Raw genomic sequence first — 19838 nt, 5'->3', positions numbered from 1 at the left:
ATTGCGGTCTCTGGTACAACTAATCAGAAGCCTGTTGCTAAGAAAATTAGAGAACTGCTAAATGTATGCCAGTCTCCATCCTCCTCACTGAAGTTTCTGTTTTTTTACCCTCTACTGTTTGGGGAAGTTGTCCCTAGCCTCCAACCTGTGGCGTCTCCGTTCTGGAATATTCAAAATAGATCCAACTGAATTCAGTAGTAAGGGCCACTCACACTCAAAGCTCTAATAGTACTGCATACACGCACACATTCACACACATACACACTCAACATACACCTGCTGCCAGTACAAAGTGCTGGGCACACGCTTAATAGCCAAAATTAACACAAGAGGGATCTGTAGGCCACCCTTTCAGTAATACAGAAAAAAGGTCTGGTCACACTATCAGTCTCAAAAACACCACCCCGAACACCATCACTTTATGTGTTACACCCTGGACAGAAACAGTAGTTTTCTGTGTGAGAAAGTGCCATCTTTCTTGCATTGGTATGCCCCCACTTTTTTCTTAACTGCTGATGTGCTTTGAGTGAGTGTGCCCTGGGCTCCTGCCAACCAGGTACCCAGGGCCTGTGTTCCTTCCCTAAAACGGTGTTGAAACTAAAACCTAATTGGCATCTCTGGCCACCTGTCAGCCCCTAGTAAATGGTACCCTAGGTACCCAGGGCATGGTGACCAGAGAAGACCCCTCAAGGCTGCAGCACTTATTGTGCCACCCTCAGGGGCCCTGTACCCTGACACCCACACACTGCCTTTGCAGGCTGAGTGTCTCAGTGCAGAACCAAACAAAGAGTCGACATGGCACACACCCCTGTGTGCCATGCCCACAGAACCCACTACCCTGGCATACTTCAGTCACCCCTCTAGCTGGGTGCCCTATGCCAGAGGTGTTGGCACAGGTGCATGAGCCCTGTGTCCCTACAGTACCCAGGGCCATTCCTGGGCACTGTAAGTGCAGTGATGCCATTAAGAGTATATGGTGCTGGGAGGTTGTCATTATGAACTCCACAGCACCATAATGGCTACACTGAAGATTGACAAGTTTGGTACCAAACTTCTCAGCACATTAAACCCGCACGGTTGCCAGTGTGGGATTTAATGTACAATGCACCAGAGGGCATCTTAGAGATGCCCTCCTAAACCCGAACCTACAATCCAGGTCTGGGCTGAGTGGCTGCAGAGGCAGCCACACAGCAGACATGTTGCTGGACCCCTGGGTAGGAGAGCCCCCGCTCTCCTGGGCCTGCAACAATGCACATCCTGGGCGAGGTGCTAGGTCTCCTCCCCAGGATGGGCAGGGGGAAGCTTCAAAGGCATGCCGCCTCTGTGAGCTTCCCCAGACCATTTGCTGTACCCAGCAACCAGCCCCCACCAGTCCTGACCCCCACACTGGCGGGAAGACTGGCGGGAAAAACTACGTCAGGAAGGGGGGGGTGCCAGTCTGTGCCACCCCCACCCCTCAGATGGGGGAGACGAGGTGAAGTACAACCCCGGACTCCGGACATCTTGAAGATGGGGATCCCTGCCCAATCCCAGGTAGGCTCCTGCCCCTCTCCCACAGGAGAGGAGCAGGCTAGGGGGTGTACTCACCCTAGGACAGGGACCCATTGGTCCCTGTCCTTGCCCTACCTGTAACGCCCTTAAATTCAGTATTTAGGGGCTCCCTGTACCTTCTTTCCTCAGATCTCGAGAAGAAAAAGAAGAAAGAAGATTAAGAAGAAGGAGACCCGCCGTGCAGCTGCTAACCACAGGACGACAACAACTGACTTGGCCCCAGCCCTACCGGTCTGTTGATCCTGGAACCTGCTCCTGCCTAATCCCGGCGACTCCTGCGGACAGCAACCTTGGGACACCCAGAGGACCTGCCTGCCTTGACCCCCCTAAAGACTGGGACTCCCATCAGCAGAGGCTCTGCTGCAACAACCCACCTGGTGCCAGCCAGGAAGCTCCGGACCAGCCCACTCTGCACCCGCCGAGCCCCGCACAAGCCCAACCGAACCAAGACCACGAGGACGTCCCCCTGGCGACTGGAACCCGAACTCCAGTGCCCAAAGACCCTCCTTGACGAACCAGACGACGCCTGCAGACTCAGAACCAGGGGCTACCCCAACCGCGACCAGCTGAGGGTAACCTTTTCCGACACCCAAAGACACCCCTGCCCCCGGCGCCCTGTTGCCCCCTGTGCCTCCCTTTGGGGTACCTACCTGTGCTCCAAGATCCCAACTTACCTCTCGAAGTGCTGGTCGCCCCTGGAGAGTCTCCGTCCCCGAGCCTGCAGCCTTTGTTCCCCTTTGACCTTTCCAATTGGATAACATTGAGCGCCTGACGGCTCAAAAGCACCCCGCAGCCAGCCGCCCGAGTGCCGCTGGCTGTGCCACCTTTGTCCTATCCTATGTCCCCCCTTGCCCTGGGCAAGTGACCAGGAGCTCAGCTCCCACAGCTGCGTGGTCTGCTAGCCAGCAGCCACCAACCGGAGGCCCCCTTTCCCTCATTGGATATCATTGGGCCTAACTACCTCTGCACCCGGCCGCCCTTGTGCCGCTGGGGGTGAACTAACTGTACTTACCTGACACTGGGGGACCCCTGAGTCTATGCCCAGAACCCTGACTTCACCAGCCAAGTACTCACCAGGAAACCGGTAACTCACTTACCTGCCATTGGATAACATTGACTGGTTTGACTTGAAAAATCTTCTAAGTGTGAAGTTTTGGAAACTAAAAGTATTCATATAAAATCCCCCGAATTCCGAAGTACTCACCTGTGATATGGGGAGAAGCCAGTACTGAACCTTGTAGCCCTGTACTGAACCTTGTAGCCCAGTACTGAACCACTAAAGTAATCCTTACCGGGTTTATCAGTAACCCGTATTTTCTCCATAGGAATCCATTGTATGCTTTTCTCTGAAATTTATTTTAAGTGTCTACTTTTGAAAACTTGAAATATTCTTTAAAAATCCTACGAAATAATGAAACGCAATTACTTACCTGTCTTAAGTTGAGACCCCAGTGCTGGCCCCAGGATCCCAGTACTGGATTACAAAAGTAACACGATCGTACTTTACCTGCAACCTGAATTTTCTCCTGTTGGATAACATTGTCATATTTACCTTGAAAAGTTTCTAAGTGTGAACTTTTAAAACAGCTTTATATTCATGAAAACTCACTACAGTAACTAAAACGATTTTACTAAGTTGGTTTCAGTTTAGACACCAGGACTGAATCTAGGATCTAGTCCTGGAACTACTAAAGTAATCTGTGTGGTAATCAACTGTACTTATATGCTGAAAAGCCATTGAGCTCAATGCTAAAGTGTGTCTAGACCTGTGTTGCCTTCAGCAACCCCTGTACCTATTGTGTTCACGAACTTTATTGCTTCCTTGCAAAGTAATTACATGAAAGTACTCATATCTAGAGGAGTATATTTTTATGCCTGTTGGTTCTAAAAATAAAACAACTATATCTTTGGATATAAAAACAATTGGCCTGGAGTTCAGTCTTTGAGTGTGTGAAATCCTTTGCTGACTAAGTGTGTACAACAAATGATTTGCACTGCCCTCTGGTACTGCCTTACTGCTCGACCAAGCTACCACTTTTGAGAGTAAGGTCAGTCCTGACTTTAACCTCTGTTATACCTTTGGGGTTTGTGGACTCTAAACACACTGTACTTCCTTATAGTCCAGTATATATAGAGCCACTTTCTCACATCTGTCCACTATGAGGGAACACTTGGCATGCTCCTCCAGGTCACAGGACGGGGTCAGAACTTCGTAAAGTCAGGCACAGTCCTATGCCTCTGCACACACTCTATAAAGCTATGGCTAGAATAAATATCATGGCACCAGGTACAGTCACAGTTGGGCATTCAGAGCAGGGGGACACATCCTTAGACTATGCAGGCGGACATTCATGACCCAACAGACGCACCCTCCAGATCGAACTACTCTTATGCTTACTCCATCGTTCGAGAAGTAGTCTCATCAGATTGGTAAAACGAGGGGCAAAGTCCATATGCATTCCCATGATTCATTTTGGCTGGGTGTGCCACTCTGAAATCTAGACATTTTAATTAAATAGACAATCTCAACAACTTGGGTATCTCGCACTTAACTGCCAACTAACCACTTGAGTAATTTGTGACCTGTCAGGACCACAACCTTGATAGGAAACAAGTAGGCTAGAACCTCTTCAAAGCCCATACTATGGCAAAGCATTCTTTCAAAATAGCTGCCCAGTTCGGTTTTTTAGGAAGTAGTCTACAGCTGATAAAGGCTACCATTTTTATCAATTAGAACCAGTGTGTCAGATTCAGAGGATGTAGATAGGCTGAAAACCTCTACTGTCCCTGACTACCTACTTGAAGTGAACAGAGATTAACAAGCTGCAGGTGAAAGGAATCTGGGGAGAGACAGGGTAAAGGAGAGAGAGACAGGGTTCAAACTCACTCCCCTTCGGAATGGTTATTACAAAAGGCAAGCACCACATAAAAAATAGCAAGGCAAAGGGAACTATGAACCAAGATGGGGAATGACGAAGGAACGGAAAAGGGAAAATACAACAAAGACAAGGGACGGATACAAGTGTGAACTGATAAGTGAATAGAGCGAGCCAATTTAACTAGTGGCCCATTGCCAGATGTAGATTCTACATGAACAAGTTACCGTACCTTCGGTAACACCTTATCTGGTAGAGACTCTATTTAGCTACAGAATCCTTACCTTAGAATTATACCCGGGCATCAGACTGCATCCGGAAAATTTTCATGAGCAGTACCCCTGTGAACCACTCGCTCAAGTCCCCTGTGAACCGCTCGCTCAAGTCCTTGAGGTGTGTGGCGGAGCAATCTACGCAGGGCTTCACCTTGTGGTCGCACTCCAGGCACCAGAGGCAAACAAGATGCAGGCACGTCACATCTGTCGATGACAGGTGCCAGGCCTTGAAGCCAGCCTTCCTAGTGGACATACCTGCCACACCGGGAGAAGATTTCTCAAAAAAGACTTCGACAAAACTCGAAAAAAGGGTCAGTCAAATATCGAATGAGGGGTAACTCTCCCAAGGATCTGCTCTGACTGTGCGAAAAGAACACCAGCACGCTGTATTGCTCCTAAAAACGTCTGATGCAGTCTGACTCCTGGAGATAATTCTAAGGTAAGGAATCTGCAGCTAGAAGTCTCTATCAGATATTGAATGATAGTACACAGGAGTGTGCTACTGTTGTCCCTGATTTCATCTTAACAACAGGAATTCATGCTCACTTCTCAATCTCATGAGTTTAAACTGACCTAGCTTCCACTGTTTGCAGCCCAGAGCATACAACAATGCCTCTTTTTACCCTGAACTCTGGCACAGTACTCTCCAACTCCCTCATGTGAGGCGTCAATCTGATCAATGAAGGGCTGACTGTAGTTAGATGTGAAGCACAGTGCTCTCTTCAGGTCCTCAAGGGCTTTTTGACATTCCTCAGAACAAATTAGTTTCTTTGGCTGTTTCTTGAGTGTTAGGGCTATCAAGGATACATTTATAGTTCCATTGTTGGCTAAACATTTCTTGTAATAACCAGTGAACCCTAAAAAGGCTCTCACTTGTATCTGGGTAATGGGGACCTCCCTCATCACCAGAGACTGGATCTTGGAGTCAATTGGATGAATCTTACCTTTGCACCTTGATGCTCAAGGTAGACCACAGTGGACTGCCCCACCTGGCACTTGTTTTCCTTGACAGTTTCCTTCTAGCGCACAAAATGCAATCTTCTTTTTGGCACTAGGGTCTAATGCAATTTGTCAGTTGCCACTGGTCTTATCAAAGACACTCAAGTACAGAGCAGCAACAAGCCCTGGTACAATAGTTCATCAGCTCTAGGAATGAGATGCGAGTCTGCCTTGGTCACCTCCTGAGGCCCCAGTACTCTACACAAAAGCACAAGTCTGTAGATCCTTCCTTTGGCATCAACACCACAGAGCTGGACCAAAGACCATGGGAATACTAAATTACCCTGAGATCCAACTTCTTGGTGGCAACCTCTGCTTTGATGTATTCCTGGACTTGGTCAGATAGCTAGTAAGCCGTGCACTAAACTATCCCCTGTAGCTATGTCATGGACAGAGACAGGTGTCAATCCTGAAGTCAAAGGGAAAAAAATTAGAAAATCATCCATCACCTCACTACACTCTTTCTCATCTGCTGCTCAGGTGTTTGCCGTTGGTACAACTTGCCCCTGAGCTAATAACCATATTTCAAATCACCAAGCAGCAGATTATGGAGTGAATCGCTATTGCTATCTTTCTCAACCTCTTCTGCAATTGCCGAGATCTTCTGCCAATTCTTTTGAAAGGTATGGCTTAAGTCAGTTCACATGCAACACCCTGTTTCTCTCCCTTACGGCATATGTTTTGTAAAAAGCTGGCTCTGTATATGGTATGCCACTAGTTGGTTATACCGTGCACAGAGTCCAGGGGTTCCTCAAAAGTGTACAGGGCTCAATGTAAATCCCAAAGTGCTCTATTAGTGGTATGTGGGCAAGCAGCCTTAGGCCTAACATAGACTTGTGCAAGTCATGTATTACACATTAACCAATAAGATACACACGACTCTGAAAGGATATCCACACCAATTTTAGAAAAAAAAGCTTTATTTGTCTTTTATTGTAAGACCAAGATCTTTGTAATAAGGTAGGTATGTTTTTAGCTAAAATACTTTTCACTTTAAATAAGCAAGAGTGCAATTTCTGAACAGTTAAATGTTATCCTATAGAGAAAACCATAATGTGGTTATACGGGTAAGTATCGCACCTACAGTTCCAGTCTTTGGGACCAAAGGTCGTCAAGGGGCAGGTGAGTACCAAAACTGCACTACCAGTGGCACAGGGGCCGCCGGGTGCAGAGGTCAAAATCGGAGTTCGGCTCAATGCATTTCAATGGCGACTGGGGTGCTTGAAGCCACACTGCTTATAGGTAAGTAAATCGGGTGCAGGGGCCAAGCTTTGGGGGCTAGGTCAAGCACAGATAGTGGGCACAAAGCAGCAACAAACATACACCACCCGCGGCGCTGGGGCGGCCTGGTGCAATTTTAGCATCAGGCCCCCAATGCTTTTCAATGAGGATTCTGTTTTTGACAAACAGGCTGCAGGCGTCGCACCGGATATAGGAGGTGGTAGATCAACGCAAGCAGAAGTAAGTAGAGATATAGGGAGTCATAGGGGCACCGTTGATTCAGCTCACCAAGCGGCATGGACTTCGGGTGCAGGGGTGCCTTTAGATGTTGGAGTTGTCTTATCAGAGCCGGTCGCAGTCAGGGGGAGCCTCTGAATTCAGGCTGCAGGCGTCATCGTTGAGTCCAGGAGGGGTCAGCCAATGCTGAACTCAAAGTCAGGATCGCTAGGGAGACTTCACTGGACAGGTGACCCACTCATATTCAGGCAGAGTGGGCAGGAGTCACGGTTCCAGCTGGATACAGAGTCCTTGTAGTTGGATTCTTCTGCACAGGGCCACTGTCCTCGGGAGATCTGGACTTTGTTTAGAGCAGGCAGTCTTCCTCTGGTTTCTGGAAGTAGCTGACCACAGGACAGACACTGTCTTCTTTGCAGAGTCTTTAAAGCTGAAGGCAGGCCTGTAGGGCTGGGGTCAAGTCAGTAGTCATCCTCAGGCTTTGCTACAAGGCGTCTTCTTCGTATGTATGTAGGAAATTTATAGAGCGCAGGAGTCACCCTCGAAAGGGGTATCTCCACGCTAACATAGAAGAACGGGTAAGACAGGCACAGACTACCATACCTCAAGGCTTGAATAATTCCTTCTTCAAAAGTTTTTGGAAGCGAACAAGACTAGGGCATTTACGTAAATCCTCTGGCAGAGAATTCCAATATGTTGGGGCCAGATAAGCAACGGTTTTGCCTTCAGATCGTGTTTTCTGAAAACGAGGGACCACCAGCAACCCTTTGCCTTCTGATCTGAGACTCCGGTTCGGGCAGTACACTTTGAACTTATCCGCCACATAGCTTGGGCAGGTGCCATAAACAGCTCTATGAACGAAGCAACAGAGCTTAAATGTTATTCTCTGGTGGATAGGTAGCCAATGAAGACATTTCAGTAATGGCACAGGGGAGGTGCAGGATGGTTTATTGAGAGCTAGGCGTGCAGCCACATTCTGAACGATCTGCAGTCTGCTAAGAGAAGACTCGTTAGCGGATGCCAATAAAGCATTACAATAGTCCAGGCAACCTATAATCAACGCCTGAATTAGGGTTCTACGTACCGAGATGGGCAGCCATATAAACACTCTGTGCAAAAGGCTCAAGGTATGATAGCAGGTCCCGGCAGTGGTCATCATTTGATCCTTCATCAATAACCGTACATCCAGCCGGAACCCTAGATTTTCTGCCACCGTGGTTGGAGAGGGAGCCGGTCCTAACACTGTCGGCCACCACTCAGGGGACCAGGAAGTTAGTGCAGCACCAAACAGCAAGATTTCTGTTTTGGCTGCATTTAGCTGCAAAAAGTGTTCCGTCATCCAATCGGCTATGACGGCCATGTCCTTTGCAAAACGCTGGTCGACTAACTCCATGTCCTTATCAAAGGATATGAGTAATTGTGTATCGTCAGTGTAGCAGAACGGCGTAAAGTTGTACACTCGGATGACTTTAGCAAGGGGGCCACATAGATGTTAAACAAGGTCGGGCTCAGACAAGAGCCCTGTGGCACCCTCCTGCTAAGCTTCACAGTGTGAGATCGAAAAGGGCCCAGATTGACGGTTTGCATACGCTGATCTAAAAAGCTGACAAGCCAATCCAGAGCCAGCCCCTGCAGATCGCCCTTTCTCAGCCAAAATATCAGTTTCTGATGAGAGACCGTGTCAAAGGCTGCTGTTAGATCCAACAAGACCAACAGCACTCGTTTGTTATCATCCAAGGCCATTTTAATATAATCAGTTACCCCAATGAGCGTTGCCTCAGTAGAATAGTTGGATCTAAACCCAGACTGTGAAGGATCAAGGATGCCGGTGGTATCAAATTAGTCCATTAATTGCGTGTTAACATGGCTCTCTGCCATTTTTCCCATAAGTGGTAGGAGCGAAATGGGACGGTAGTTGGAGAGCACTTCAGCAGGCACCTGATCATTCTTCTTGATAGGTAGCACTTGGACGACCTTCCAATCTACAGGCACACTGCCTTCACTCAACGATGTGTTCAAGATCTCAGCAATGGGGGTGGCCAGGAGAGGGGCAAGGAGAGCAAATTTGTAGGCGGGCATAGTATCCACAGGAGATCTGGATTTCGCCTTTTGAGGCATGGCTTCTACTTGCAAGACCTAAATACCTTAAACTGTTTCAGACCTTCACCTGAGCCTACTAGCGGTACTAAATCAGATTTAGTAGGTAGCACCTGGCAAACGTTTTGAGGAAATGGTTTATAAAACAGGTTGATTTTATCGTCGAAGTGTGCAGGAATCCCACTTCAAAGTCTGAGGCAGCCTCCTAAATGCTAGATTTAGGGGGCGTATTAGGGGAGTAGCAGGGTAGTAGCAGGTAGGGCCAATGGGCACCTCACATGGGGTGACTACACCCTCTATTACGCCACCCTCCTGAGGGAAGGGGCACAGTCCTAGCGCGGACTGAAAGAGTCTTCTCTTCTTCAAGGTGGAGAGGACTGAAAAGTGTGCTTAACTTCGCCTCCTCCACATGAGAGATAGAGTTGACAAAGGTGGGCACACCTCCTAGCCTGTCTACGTTTTCCCACCGGTTTTCCCACCCAAAGTCGGGGTGTAAACTGGGGGCTGCCATCTTCTGCTAACAGCAGAGGCTGGGAGTTACATTACAAAGGTGTCAGGCCTTTGAAGCTTCCCCTTCGAGCACTGGCCCATCCTTGCGGAGGAGGAATGACATCTCTGCCCAGTATGTGCATTGTTTCTGGTCCCAGAGAGCAGAGGTTCTCCAAACAGGTGTCCAAAACATGCCTGTGTGTGTCAAGCTGCCTAAAGACAGTCACTGCCCACACCAGGATCGATATGTTTTCAAGGGGCACCTCTGAGGTGCCCTCTGAGTACATGTTATAATAAATCCTACACTGGCATCAGTGTGGGTTTATTGTAAGGAGTAGTTTGGTACCAAACACTACTGGTTTCAGGGACGCCATCATGGTGCTGGGGAACTCTAGTTTCCAGCACATTTATTCCTAGCACTTACAATATTTAGGAATTGACTTAAGTATTGTAGGGGCATATCTACTCATGCAGATATGCCCTCTTGTGTGGTATAGTGCATCCTGCCTTAGGCTGTAAGGCCTGCTAGAAGGGTGACTTACCTATACCTTCAGGCAGGGCTGGCTGGCATAGCACCCAGACATGGTGCCATGTCGACTTTCTTGTTTTATACCTCACAGGGGCATGCATGCAAGTTGCAAGAGCAGTGGCATGACCCCAGGGGACCTTATTCAGCTCCCATGCCCTAGCTACCCAGGGTACCACTTACTAGGGACTTACAGGGGCAGAAGTACCAATTGTGGATATGTTTTTAGAAAAAGAACACTCGTCCTGGGAACATGGACAGCAGTGACCAAGTACTCTACAGTGAAAAGTTGCATCAAAAGCCTGGCAAAAAATGTGGTGGGTGGGGGTACCGCAACAGAATCTTATTTCCTCACATTTTCACCAAGTCAGGGCTCGAAAAATTCGAAAAATTGTACTAGTCCTGCAGGTCTAGTACCTTGAAAAATCTCCTCGACCTAACTACAACGTACTTGACCTCCGTCTCTGAAAGCGGAGCAAATGTGACAAGATAACAAGATTTAAAGGTATCTTTATTGTTCATTAACTTTGAGAGCAATAAAAATGCCTTTAATCCTTGTTATCTCGTCACATTTGCTCCGTTTTCAGAGACAGAGGAGAAAAGTTAGTTTGTCTTCTTACTTGTCAGAAAGGGCAAGTAGGACCTAAAAATAGCTCGTCCTCATTAATTCTACCTCGCAAATGCGAGCGGGCGAGTGGATTTGTCGAGCCCTGCAAGTAGTTGACCTCCAACATGCTCTGCACTATCTAGCCTGAGGGTTTTCCTTCACCTGACTCATGCTTCACACCATCAACTTCCTGAGGCTACTCACATGGTCCACTACATACGTTTGAGGTGCCTAAGTAATTCCATCACACCTCCATCTGACAAAGGAGAGTATGTCCACACGCTGGGTTACAAAACAGAATTTTGAAGGTACTAACCACTACCACCAACTTCAGCGAGATTTCTTTGATGGCACACAAAAGACATGGCAGGAGAAGATCCCAATTCCTACTGATGTTCTCTGGCAGTTCAGGCATCCTCCAAATAGTCGTATTAAAACTTTCCACCAAGCCAATACTTTGTGGGTGGTATCCCAGTGCAGAAGTGGTAGGTCCCACCAGATTGCTCCCATATTATTTCTCGTGCAAGAGGAGATTGTTTGCTCCCTGGTTGGATATCAGCATCTCAGGAAATCCTACAGTTGAAAAGATCCCCAGGAGTGCTGTTCTTTCTACCACCTTTGTAGCTGGCCATTTTCCGAAGTCCCACAAGCGTAGGGCACTAAACTTATGCCTTGCTGATTTCATCCTGGGTAGGTCCTCCAGTTGCTAGCAATCCCTGCAGTTCTGGCAATGATCCAGATTACAACACCTTGTCCTTTTTTGGCATCTTACTCTTTTCTCCATCTAGAGCAGGATCAGTGGATGCCATGGCCAGTACTTTATTTCGGAGTCTGCCCTGATTCACTTACTACCTTGCTCTGGTGTCTTCAAATTGGGAAAGACCCCAGTCTCTTTGTGACCACAAAGATCAAGGCAATTTAACAGGCATCCTTCTTGCACACACCAAGAACCAACAACTCAAATATATCAGACTCAATCTAAAGCTGCTGGCATTTTCAAAAGAAGCTAAAATGTAAGATTTTAGGAAGTAATTAAAAATATAAAATGGTTGTTTTTCTTTTCTCCATGGTCCTTAATATAGCTGTAGTTATGTTTTCTCTGCTGTGTGTGAAGTGCTTTATTGTCCAAGTGGATATATCCGTGTTATACTAATACTTTTAATACATGATAATTAATGTGAAAGACTTAGTGCAGTTATCTCACTAACTTAAATGGTATTTAACCTCATTTAAATGATCCTATTCTTCAGTGTGTTATGGCAGCTTCTTACAAAACTGCTCTGATGCACATGATTACTTAACACAAAAGGACTATTCTGAACTTGACAATGGTGTACTACACCTTCCCTGATACACACCTCTACTGCAAACCACAGGTTCAACCTGGTGTGCATTAGCATTAAGTGGGAAATATTGCACCTGTCTGATACTTAACTTCAATTTCCAACTGAGGTTTTTCGTAAACCAGGTTAGCAGGGATAGCTATGCGTTATTAATAATCATCAATTATAAGACCTCTTACCAGCAAATGTGGCAGGAATGAAGGTGAGAAGTATGTGGTGAGGGTTCACAAGCTTAGCATAACAGCGCCACCGTGGAAGCCGGGGCTCTGCTCCAGCGGGCACTGCATCATCTTCAGTCAGTTCTGTGATGCACAAGCTCTGAAGATAAAAGACAACGTTTTTATTGGAAACTAGCTGGTATGAAAGTAAAACAAATAAGAAGAAATCAGGCACCAGAGAGCACACAAACAAGCAAGACACAACTGAGATGAAATGCCGACTACAAATTGATGACAGCAAAAGTGCCCAAGAGAGAACAGAGAAATCTTCATAAACAGAAGTGAGCCTGTTTCACAGAAAGAAGTGGCAAAAACACAACAAAGAAGGTGCAAAGAGAGAAAGGAGAAGGGGCAGAGAGATCTGATAAGGCAAGACAGACAGACAAAAATGGAGATGCAAAATAAATCTACACAGAGAATAGAGAGTTCCAGAGAGAGAACAAAGAATGTGTCACAGAGTGAAGGAAAAGGTTACTTAACTTCAACTAATTGTTTGATACTTGCCATGTTTTAGACCACATGCTGTGCATTATCCTGCTATCTAGAGTTGGGTTCGGAATATTACAAGCTGCTTTCTAGAATGACTCATGATCATGAAGCCGAAACATACAACACACCATCACATGCATCCAACCTTACTGTACTTTTCCCCACCTTACTGAATAGATATCACATTGCACATATGAAATTAAAGCTGAAGTGCATAGTAAAGATAAATCAGCAAGCCCACTAATTTCCATCCACAGGGGAGGTGGGTGGTGCATATAAACGTACATGACAAGCTGCAAAAAAAAAAAAGTTACTTACCAGTAACAAAAGTTGTCCAGTATTGGTATCTCTCATAGAGTCGCATGCTTGAATCATCCCAATTGTCAAGCTGAGAATCCCCCTGTAGACTTGGTGATCAGTACAATGTTAAACATATAAGTGGAAGGAAGCAGGTCATTCTTTCGGGGGGAAAGTGAAATTGCATTCCACAAGAGAGGTGTCTACATCTACAGCCCTCTTCACTGGTCCCTGGCCTCGTGCTCCAGTGAGAGGCAAAGGTTGCTCACCTCATGGAGATCGGTGTGGGGAAACTTCGACCCACATTGAGGACATTTCTTGAATGGCGTCCTTTCCATGAGCCAGAAGATAAGGCCCAGGTAGGCCAGAAGACCTTCGTCAATGGCCGGAATCGAAGACTTCGTAATTGTTGAGACTCACGTCGATAGGGGAACGCGTTCGAGACAATACCGTCGAAACAGGAGAGGGATTGCGAGCTGAAAGAATCGATTCCAAACCGGAGCGCAGGAACACATCCAAGCCCGATGGCAGAAAAAAACAATCTAAGGATGGAGCCGATGCAAATACTGGTATACTAACACTGACGACCAGGGGTCCCCAGATCTGCTATTGGGAGATAATTCAAGCATGTGAATCTATGAAAGATCCAATGCTGCAGAAGCCAGTGTTCTCTTCTGGTGAAAGACCACCAACCTGGTCTGCACACAAAAACAGAGCGCCAATGCAGAGAGATCAACATAATGATAACATATGGGGTTGCTGGTCACTGCTCTGTTCCTGTGTGGAGTTTGACAGAGTTATACATGCCACTGAGAACACAGTCTATGAATTCAATGTCTGACAACAAGAACCAGAGACAGAGGGACAGAAGGAGTTGCACCAATGACTGGCATGGTTTGAGAAATCTCACACAGAAAAGCACAAAGAGGGAGGTAAAATGCATGAACTTGGGAGTGTGGTCTGTAAAAAGAAGGTGATGTCTGTTAAGTTTTCCACCTAGTCAGTGAAGAATGGATAGGGTAACGGAGACTTTGAGTAAGCATGATGATATAGGCTGCATGGGTATACTTCTTTGTTTTTACTACAATACAAGCCTGAAGGACTGTCTTTATGATTGATGCTGTGTATGTTTAAGTATTATGTGCGTCTTCATGGTGTGGGGGCAATAGAGGTACAGAAAATTAACATGTACATTGTACAGGATGGTGGAGACATACAGAGTAGGCTTGTTTGTGTGGTAAACAAAGGAGCGAAAGAAATGTGTATGCTAGATGCATGCAGCGGTGGAGAGGAGGTATGCTGCACCCCGAAACAGAATTAGAGAGCAGTTCAAAATATAGCTGTACCTGCAAAGTACTAGTTGACCCGGTCACTTCCCTGTTACTCAGCACAGTGTGGAAGGACATAGCAGTGTCTTGTCGTTCTGGGACAGCTGACGTTTTCAGAGATTCTTCTGAAAGAAAGAAAACAAAACCCAGTTTGCGGAGAAGAGAAGCTAGAATAAATGTAGGATAAAACCATAACTGATAAATGTTCAACTGAAAAAGTTGAATAAAATGCGGCTGCCTAATAAAGGAGCAGAAGCCTAGTCTGGCTCAGAGAAAGAGACAACCCTAACACCATGGTGCTTGTAGGGCCAGCACCTTCAAAGAAGAAATAGGCTTCCAATAAGATGGGGATAGTGAATCAGTACTATCACAGAGAGAAAAGGCTCAATGACAACATGAGAGGATTGGGTCAGTAATGGCACAGGTGGAAGAAATTGACAAAACTGGTGAGAATTTGACTCAGCTAAAGGATAGATGGAAGAGACCCCAAAACAATGTGGCCAGCGAAGGAAGAGTATTCCAGAAATTATGGACTGATTGGCGCATACATGGACGCAGGGAAAAATATACCCCCAAACCATGGCGTACTGGGGCAGTGGTATAAGGGGGAAAGGAAAATGCAAGTTACTCAATAATTACAGGTTATACATTTCAGGCTACACAACAAAGATGGTGCATAAAACAAAGTGCATTATGATAGATATACACACATGACTATTTTGTTACATTGTGTAGGCTTATCAAGACTCTTTATTCAAATTGTTAAATTGATTGTTTTTAGTAATGAAATTCTTATTAATCAGTTTCAAAATATATTTTTATAAATTTTCTGATAAATATTAATACATGAAACACACTACAACACAAACATATTTCCATGAAAAACATATGTACAAACATAAAATACACAAAAACAACTGATTGACTTCATTATATGTTGAACACACAAATAGAAAAGGAGCAGATGAGCTGTGAACAATTGGAAGGCTGGTGGTAGATGGAAACTACGCTTGTTTCGGCTGGGGTGCCTTAATCAGGGCACCGTCTCAACTTTCTCTATTTTTTTTTTTTAATAGGTCAAGGTACTGGAATCAAGGTAAACTGTTGTTGTAATACTTTATTCGATAGATATATATCATAAAAGTACAAACATTTTAAAAAAAAGGAAAAATACATAAAACAATCCATCCAAAGTACTACAATTTCATCCAGAACAACAAGAATAAAACAAGTTTAAAATAATACTATCTTTCTACAAGAAGAGTTATACATTGCCCAACAACCTTGATCGAATTAGCCAGGAACCCGCTAGATATTTGGCAACCCCACAAATAATAAACATGGAAACAGTGTTGGTTGAAATGATACGCAGGGCTGATCTGTGATCCTTCACTCCTAATTCCCTGCATACTGGTTTCAACCATTTAGCTCTAACATGCTTGTAGGCTTGACATGCAAACAAAAAGTGGCCGAGGGTTTCCTCTGGACATGGGCAGCCAGGGCAGTTCAAGTCATGCCCTCCCTTGGTCTTCCACCCTTCCATGAATTTTTTAAGGGGCAGGGTACCATATCGTAATTTCAAAAACAAAGTTCTATCTCTAGGTGATTGAATAAAGTCCAGGAAGGGTTCTAGCTTCCTTGAAGGTTTATGATCCAAAAAGTTGGACGTCAGGGTTCCCTGGTTTGAGTTAGAGTTAACCTTAGCCTCGACCCAATCCCAATTTTTAACAACTTGTTTGGCGGGGGGGCATTGTGAGACCCAGAACTCTCCCAAACCTATAGATATCGCCAGCGTTTTGATGTTTTTTAACCACTTTATTTTGTTTGTGACATTTAGGGAGATTAACTCGTCCAACACTCGAGCTTATTCTGCTAGTTCTTGTGTCCTTCTAAGGCGCACCCAATATAACAGCGGCCTTAGTTGGACTTTATCTGTGATTGTTTTTTTACCCATATCAAAAAATAGTGGTGTCAAGGGGGTTGAAACTGGGAGTGAGACTAAGTCCCTAATGAACTTGTTCTCCGCAGTAGCTAAGGCCTTGATGATTTCGCCACCCCATAGTTCGGAGCCGTAGACTGCCGAAGCTAAAGCCTTCCCTTCGTAGACTGCCAACGCAGGGGCCACCGGTCTGCTAATGGAAAGACGCCGGTTCTTTAATATAGCTCCAGAGACCCTTTTCAGATTTAGTACCATCTTTGATATATGGGAATCCCAGCTCATATTGTTGGACAATCTTACCGCAAGGTAGTCAAAATCACTCGCAACCTCTAAAGGGAACCCAGACAATGGAAGATGAGCCTTCTTAACCTTCTTATGTGTGGAAAAAACCATTAACTTTGTTTTCGAAGTATTTATTGTTAGCCCACGATCTTTACAGAAGAGGGAAAATGGTCAAGCAGTTTTTGGAGACCCCTGGGGGTCTTGGACATCAGGACGGTATCGTCCGCAAAGAGGAGTGTGGGGGTTTTCTCCCCGGCAAGGACGGGGGCATCCGCAGGGTCCTCCCTCAAATGGTCCACCACCCCATTTATAAAGAGGGAGAACAGTGTCGGGGCCATCACACATCCCTGCCGCACCCCTCTATTAACTGGTACCCTCCCTGTCAATTGGCCCTGACTCCCCCACCGTATCCTTGCAAAGTTATTCTCATGGAGCTTGATGACAAATTGCAGCAAATAACTAGGAAACCCCATGGCCAGTAAAACCTCCCATAATTTGGCGCGTGGAACAACATCAAATGCCGTTTTCAGGTCTATGAAAGCCAAGTAAAGGCTGCCCTTGGTGATTAATACTGACTTCCAATAGACCGCACAAAACCGAAAGACCTGATCCACTGCCCCAACATTCTGCCTAAACCCGGCCTGAAAGTGGGTTAGAATACCATCGTCCATAAGCCAAGTCTCCACTCGATTTATAATGACTCTGCCAACTACCTTTTGAATGGTATCAATTAGACTAATTGGTCTGTAGTTGGCAGGGTCCTCTCTATCACCTTTTTTGTATATCGTGATCACCTCCGCCCCTTTCCATGATTCCGGGACGGGGTGGCAAGCTGGATTAGGTTCATTAGACAAGCTACATAGTCAACCCAAATTTTGGGATTGTGTAATAGTAGGTCCCCAGGCAGGCCGTCAGGACCAGCTGCCTTGCCAGGGAGAGTTTTTAAAATGGCATCTCTAACTTCTCGCGGGGTAAATAAATCCGCCTTACTGCCCAAGTCCAATCTAGGGTTACTCTGAATACCCACGGAAGGTGGTGTTGAGACAGCTTCGACACCATCCTCACAATACAATTTAAAAAAATGTGCATACCATTGCTGTTCATTAATGTGGTTTAAAATAGGGTCAACTCCCCTACGATCTAAAGCATTAATTAATTTCCAAAAGACAGTTGAGTTCTTTCCACAGGCAGCGGCCTTAAGCTGTTGCCAATGCTCCTCCTCCCAATTTTTCTTGGCTAGGGTTATGGTGCTACGGTACTCCTTCCTAGCTATTCTCACTGCTATAGGGTCTTTCGCTTTTATGGCCAGTGCAATAGCCTTCCTCTTTACTCTACAGTTGAGTTGAGTCCCTGTGAGACAGCTCGCAGCCCTGCTGCCCTATCAGCGCTCCCCACGACTCAACAGGCAAAAGTCCAAAGCCCTCAAACGCTGACTCTGTCTCAATGTCCGACAGCGATGCAGGACCCGCGAAGCGAGTCTGGCGAGGTGCTGGCTTCCTTCCAGCGGTCGGGGCAACAAACAAAGGTCCGTCCCGTGGTTCAAGAACAGCTCAAGGGAATCCCCATAACCATGTCTTACAATGGGGGGGTGAGGGGGGTGCCTGTTTCACTGTACTTAATTTAAAAGGAAATGCTTCACAGATGTATAGACTTTGTATATCGTCTGCGTTATTATTTAAAGCTACTCTGTAGGACCGGATATGCAATGTACCTGTATTTCAGAGAGCAAAAATGAGTGGGCAGTAACATCAATGTGAAGAACGTGGTCTTTAGGGGGATCCTTGAGTAAAGTACTCCTAAGTTACTCCTGTATGTTGTGGGTTGACTGTGATTTATATTTACAGGGCTCTGGGGTCCATGCTGGAGGCGAATTAGATGAGAGTCCAAACTTCTAAAAGCCGACTGGCAAATGCTTGCGCTATGATGATATAGGAAAAACGTCTCTCCGTGATCGATTCAGTGGTGACAGACCAAAGAGTGCCCAGGTGACCATATCAGTGGGTATGTGGGATCCATGCTCCAGACACCATATGTGGCATAGCGTCAATGATGTCACAGAAGAGGTCCAGAGTGGCACTAGCACAGTGGAAGAGTCCAGAGTGTCACTGGCACAGTGGAAGAGTGTCCCTATTCCTAGTGTGTTGTAAATGAGAGTTCAGTGCTAGCAAAGGGGAGATAGTAAGTCTAACACTATGTCTGGAACTGGTTCAGAATATAATCATAAGCGTAATACTCGCCTCATGCCAGCCAGTTAGCCAAAGCATGGATGAAGTAGAATTGCTCAACCAACAAACCAGATTCATGGCGTTTTCCTTCTTATACCACCTTACCTCGGACGGATGGAATAGGGAATGGCAGAACATGCCCGTCTCGATCCCGCTGCAGCACCTGCTCCATGTAGCTGATGTTGTCTGAATCAGTAAGGGGGATCTCCCGGTCACTGAGGTCATGTTGGAGGCAGTTGTGAAAAAGGCTGAGCAGCAAATCATTGGGTATTGTGGCAGATTCTGGAACCTCTTCCTCAACTGCCCCAGAAAATAACAGAAAGCCATGTGAATAAATAACAGTTCAGAAATTATTGTACATCAGTTGTCGGTCATCAGACCTGGTGTGCACTAGAACTATATACGCTGGGGACTATTAAGCAGGAACAGGAGCAGTAAACTAGTTTCTACAGGTGAAGACGAAGGATAAATTACCTTGCTTATGGCTTATACAAGCATTATATTGTAGTTCAGTAATAAATTCTGGAGTAGCCCCAATGATAATTTTGTAAAAGTACAAAACAGCCTCAAAGTCGACGTTGGTTATAATATGTTAACCTTAACCTTGTCCCGAACTGCTAAAAACCTTAACCTGATGCGAGCTTTGGATTTTTTTCTTCAAATAATTAATTATGAATTCACCTACTTAAAACCTTTCACCTCTTAGACAAAGGATGGGAAAGTCACACAAGAATGTGTTGACGGTAAAGAACTACAAAAAGACTTCACCAGTAACCAAGCCAGGTACAACCATACCATACCAACAGCTCAATAGGAAGTAAATATAGGAGAGACGGATGTGT

General features: G+C 45.8%; 1 protein-coding gene across 7 annotated transcripts in view; it reads right to left on the bottom strand.

Moving 5' to 3' along the window:
- SZT2 (SZT2 subunit of KICSTOR complex) overlaps nt 1-19838 on the bottom strand; it is an 804663-nt gene that overhangs the window by 551358 nt on the left and 233467 nt on the right. For all 7 annotated transcript variants that reach the window (XM_078659317.1, XM_078659363.1, XM_078659315.1 and 4 more), the window contains exons 22-24: nt 19102-19296; nt 14569-14675; nt 12398-12536 (exon numbers count right to left, since the gene is read on the bottom strand). In XM_078659317.1, the coding sequence (XP_078515443.1) occupies nt 12398-12536; nt 14569-14675; nt 19102-19296 (441 nt within the window). The remainder of the gene's footprint in view (nt 1-12397; nt 12537-14568; nt 14676-19101; nt 19297-19838) is intronic.

Source organism: Lissotriton helveticus, chromosome 1_1, assembly GCF_964261635.1.
Source record: "Lissotriton helveticus chromosome 1_1, aLisHel1.1, whole genome shotgun sequence".
Taxonomy (NCBI): Eukaryota; Metazoa; Chordata; class Amphibia; order Caudata; family Salamandridae; genus Lissotriton; species Lissotriton helveticus.
Note: the sequence above shows the minus strand (reverse complement) of the source record. Positions and strands in the feature narration are given on the sequence as shown.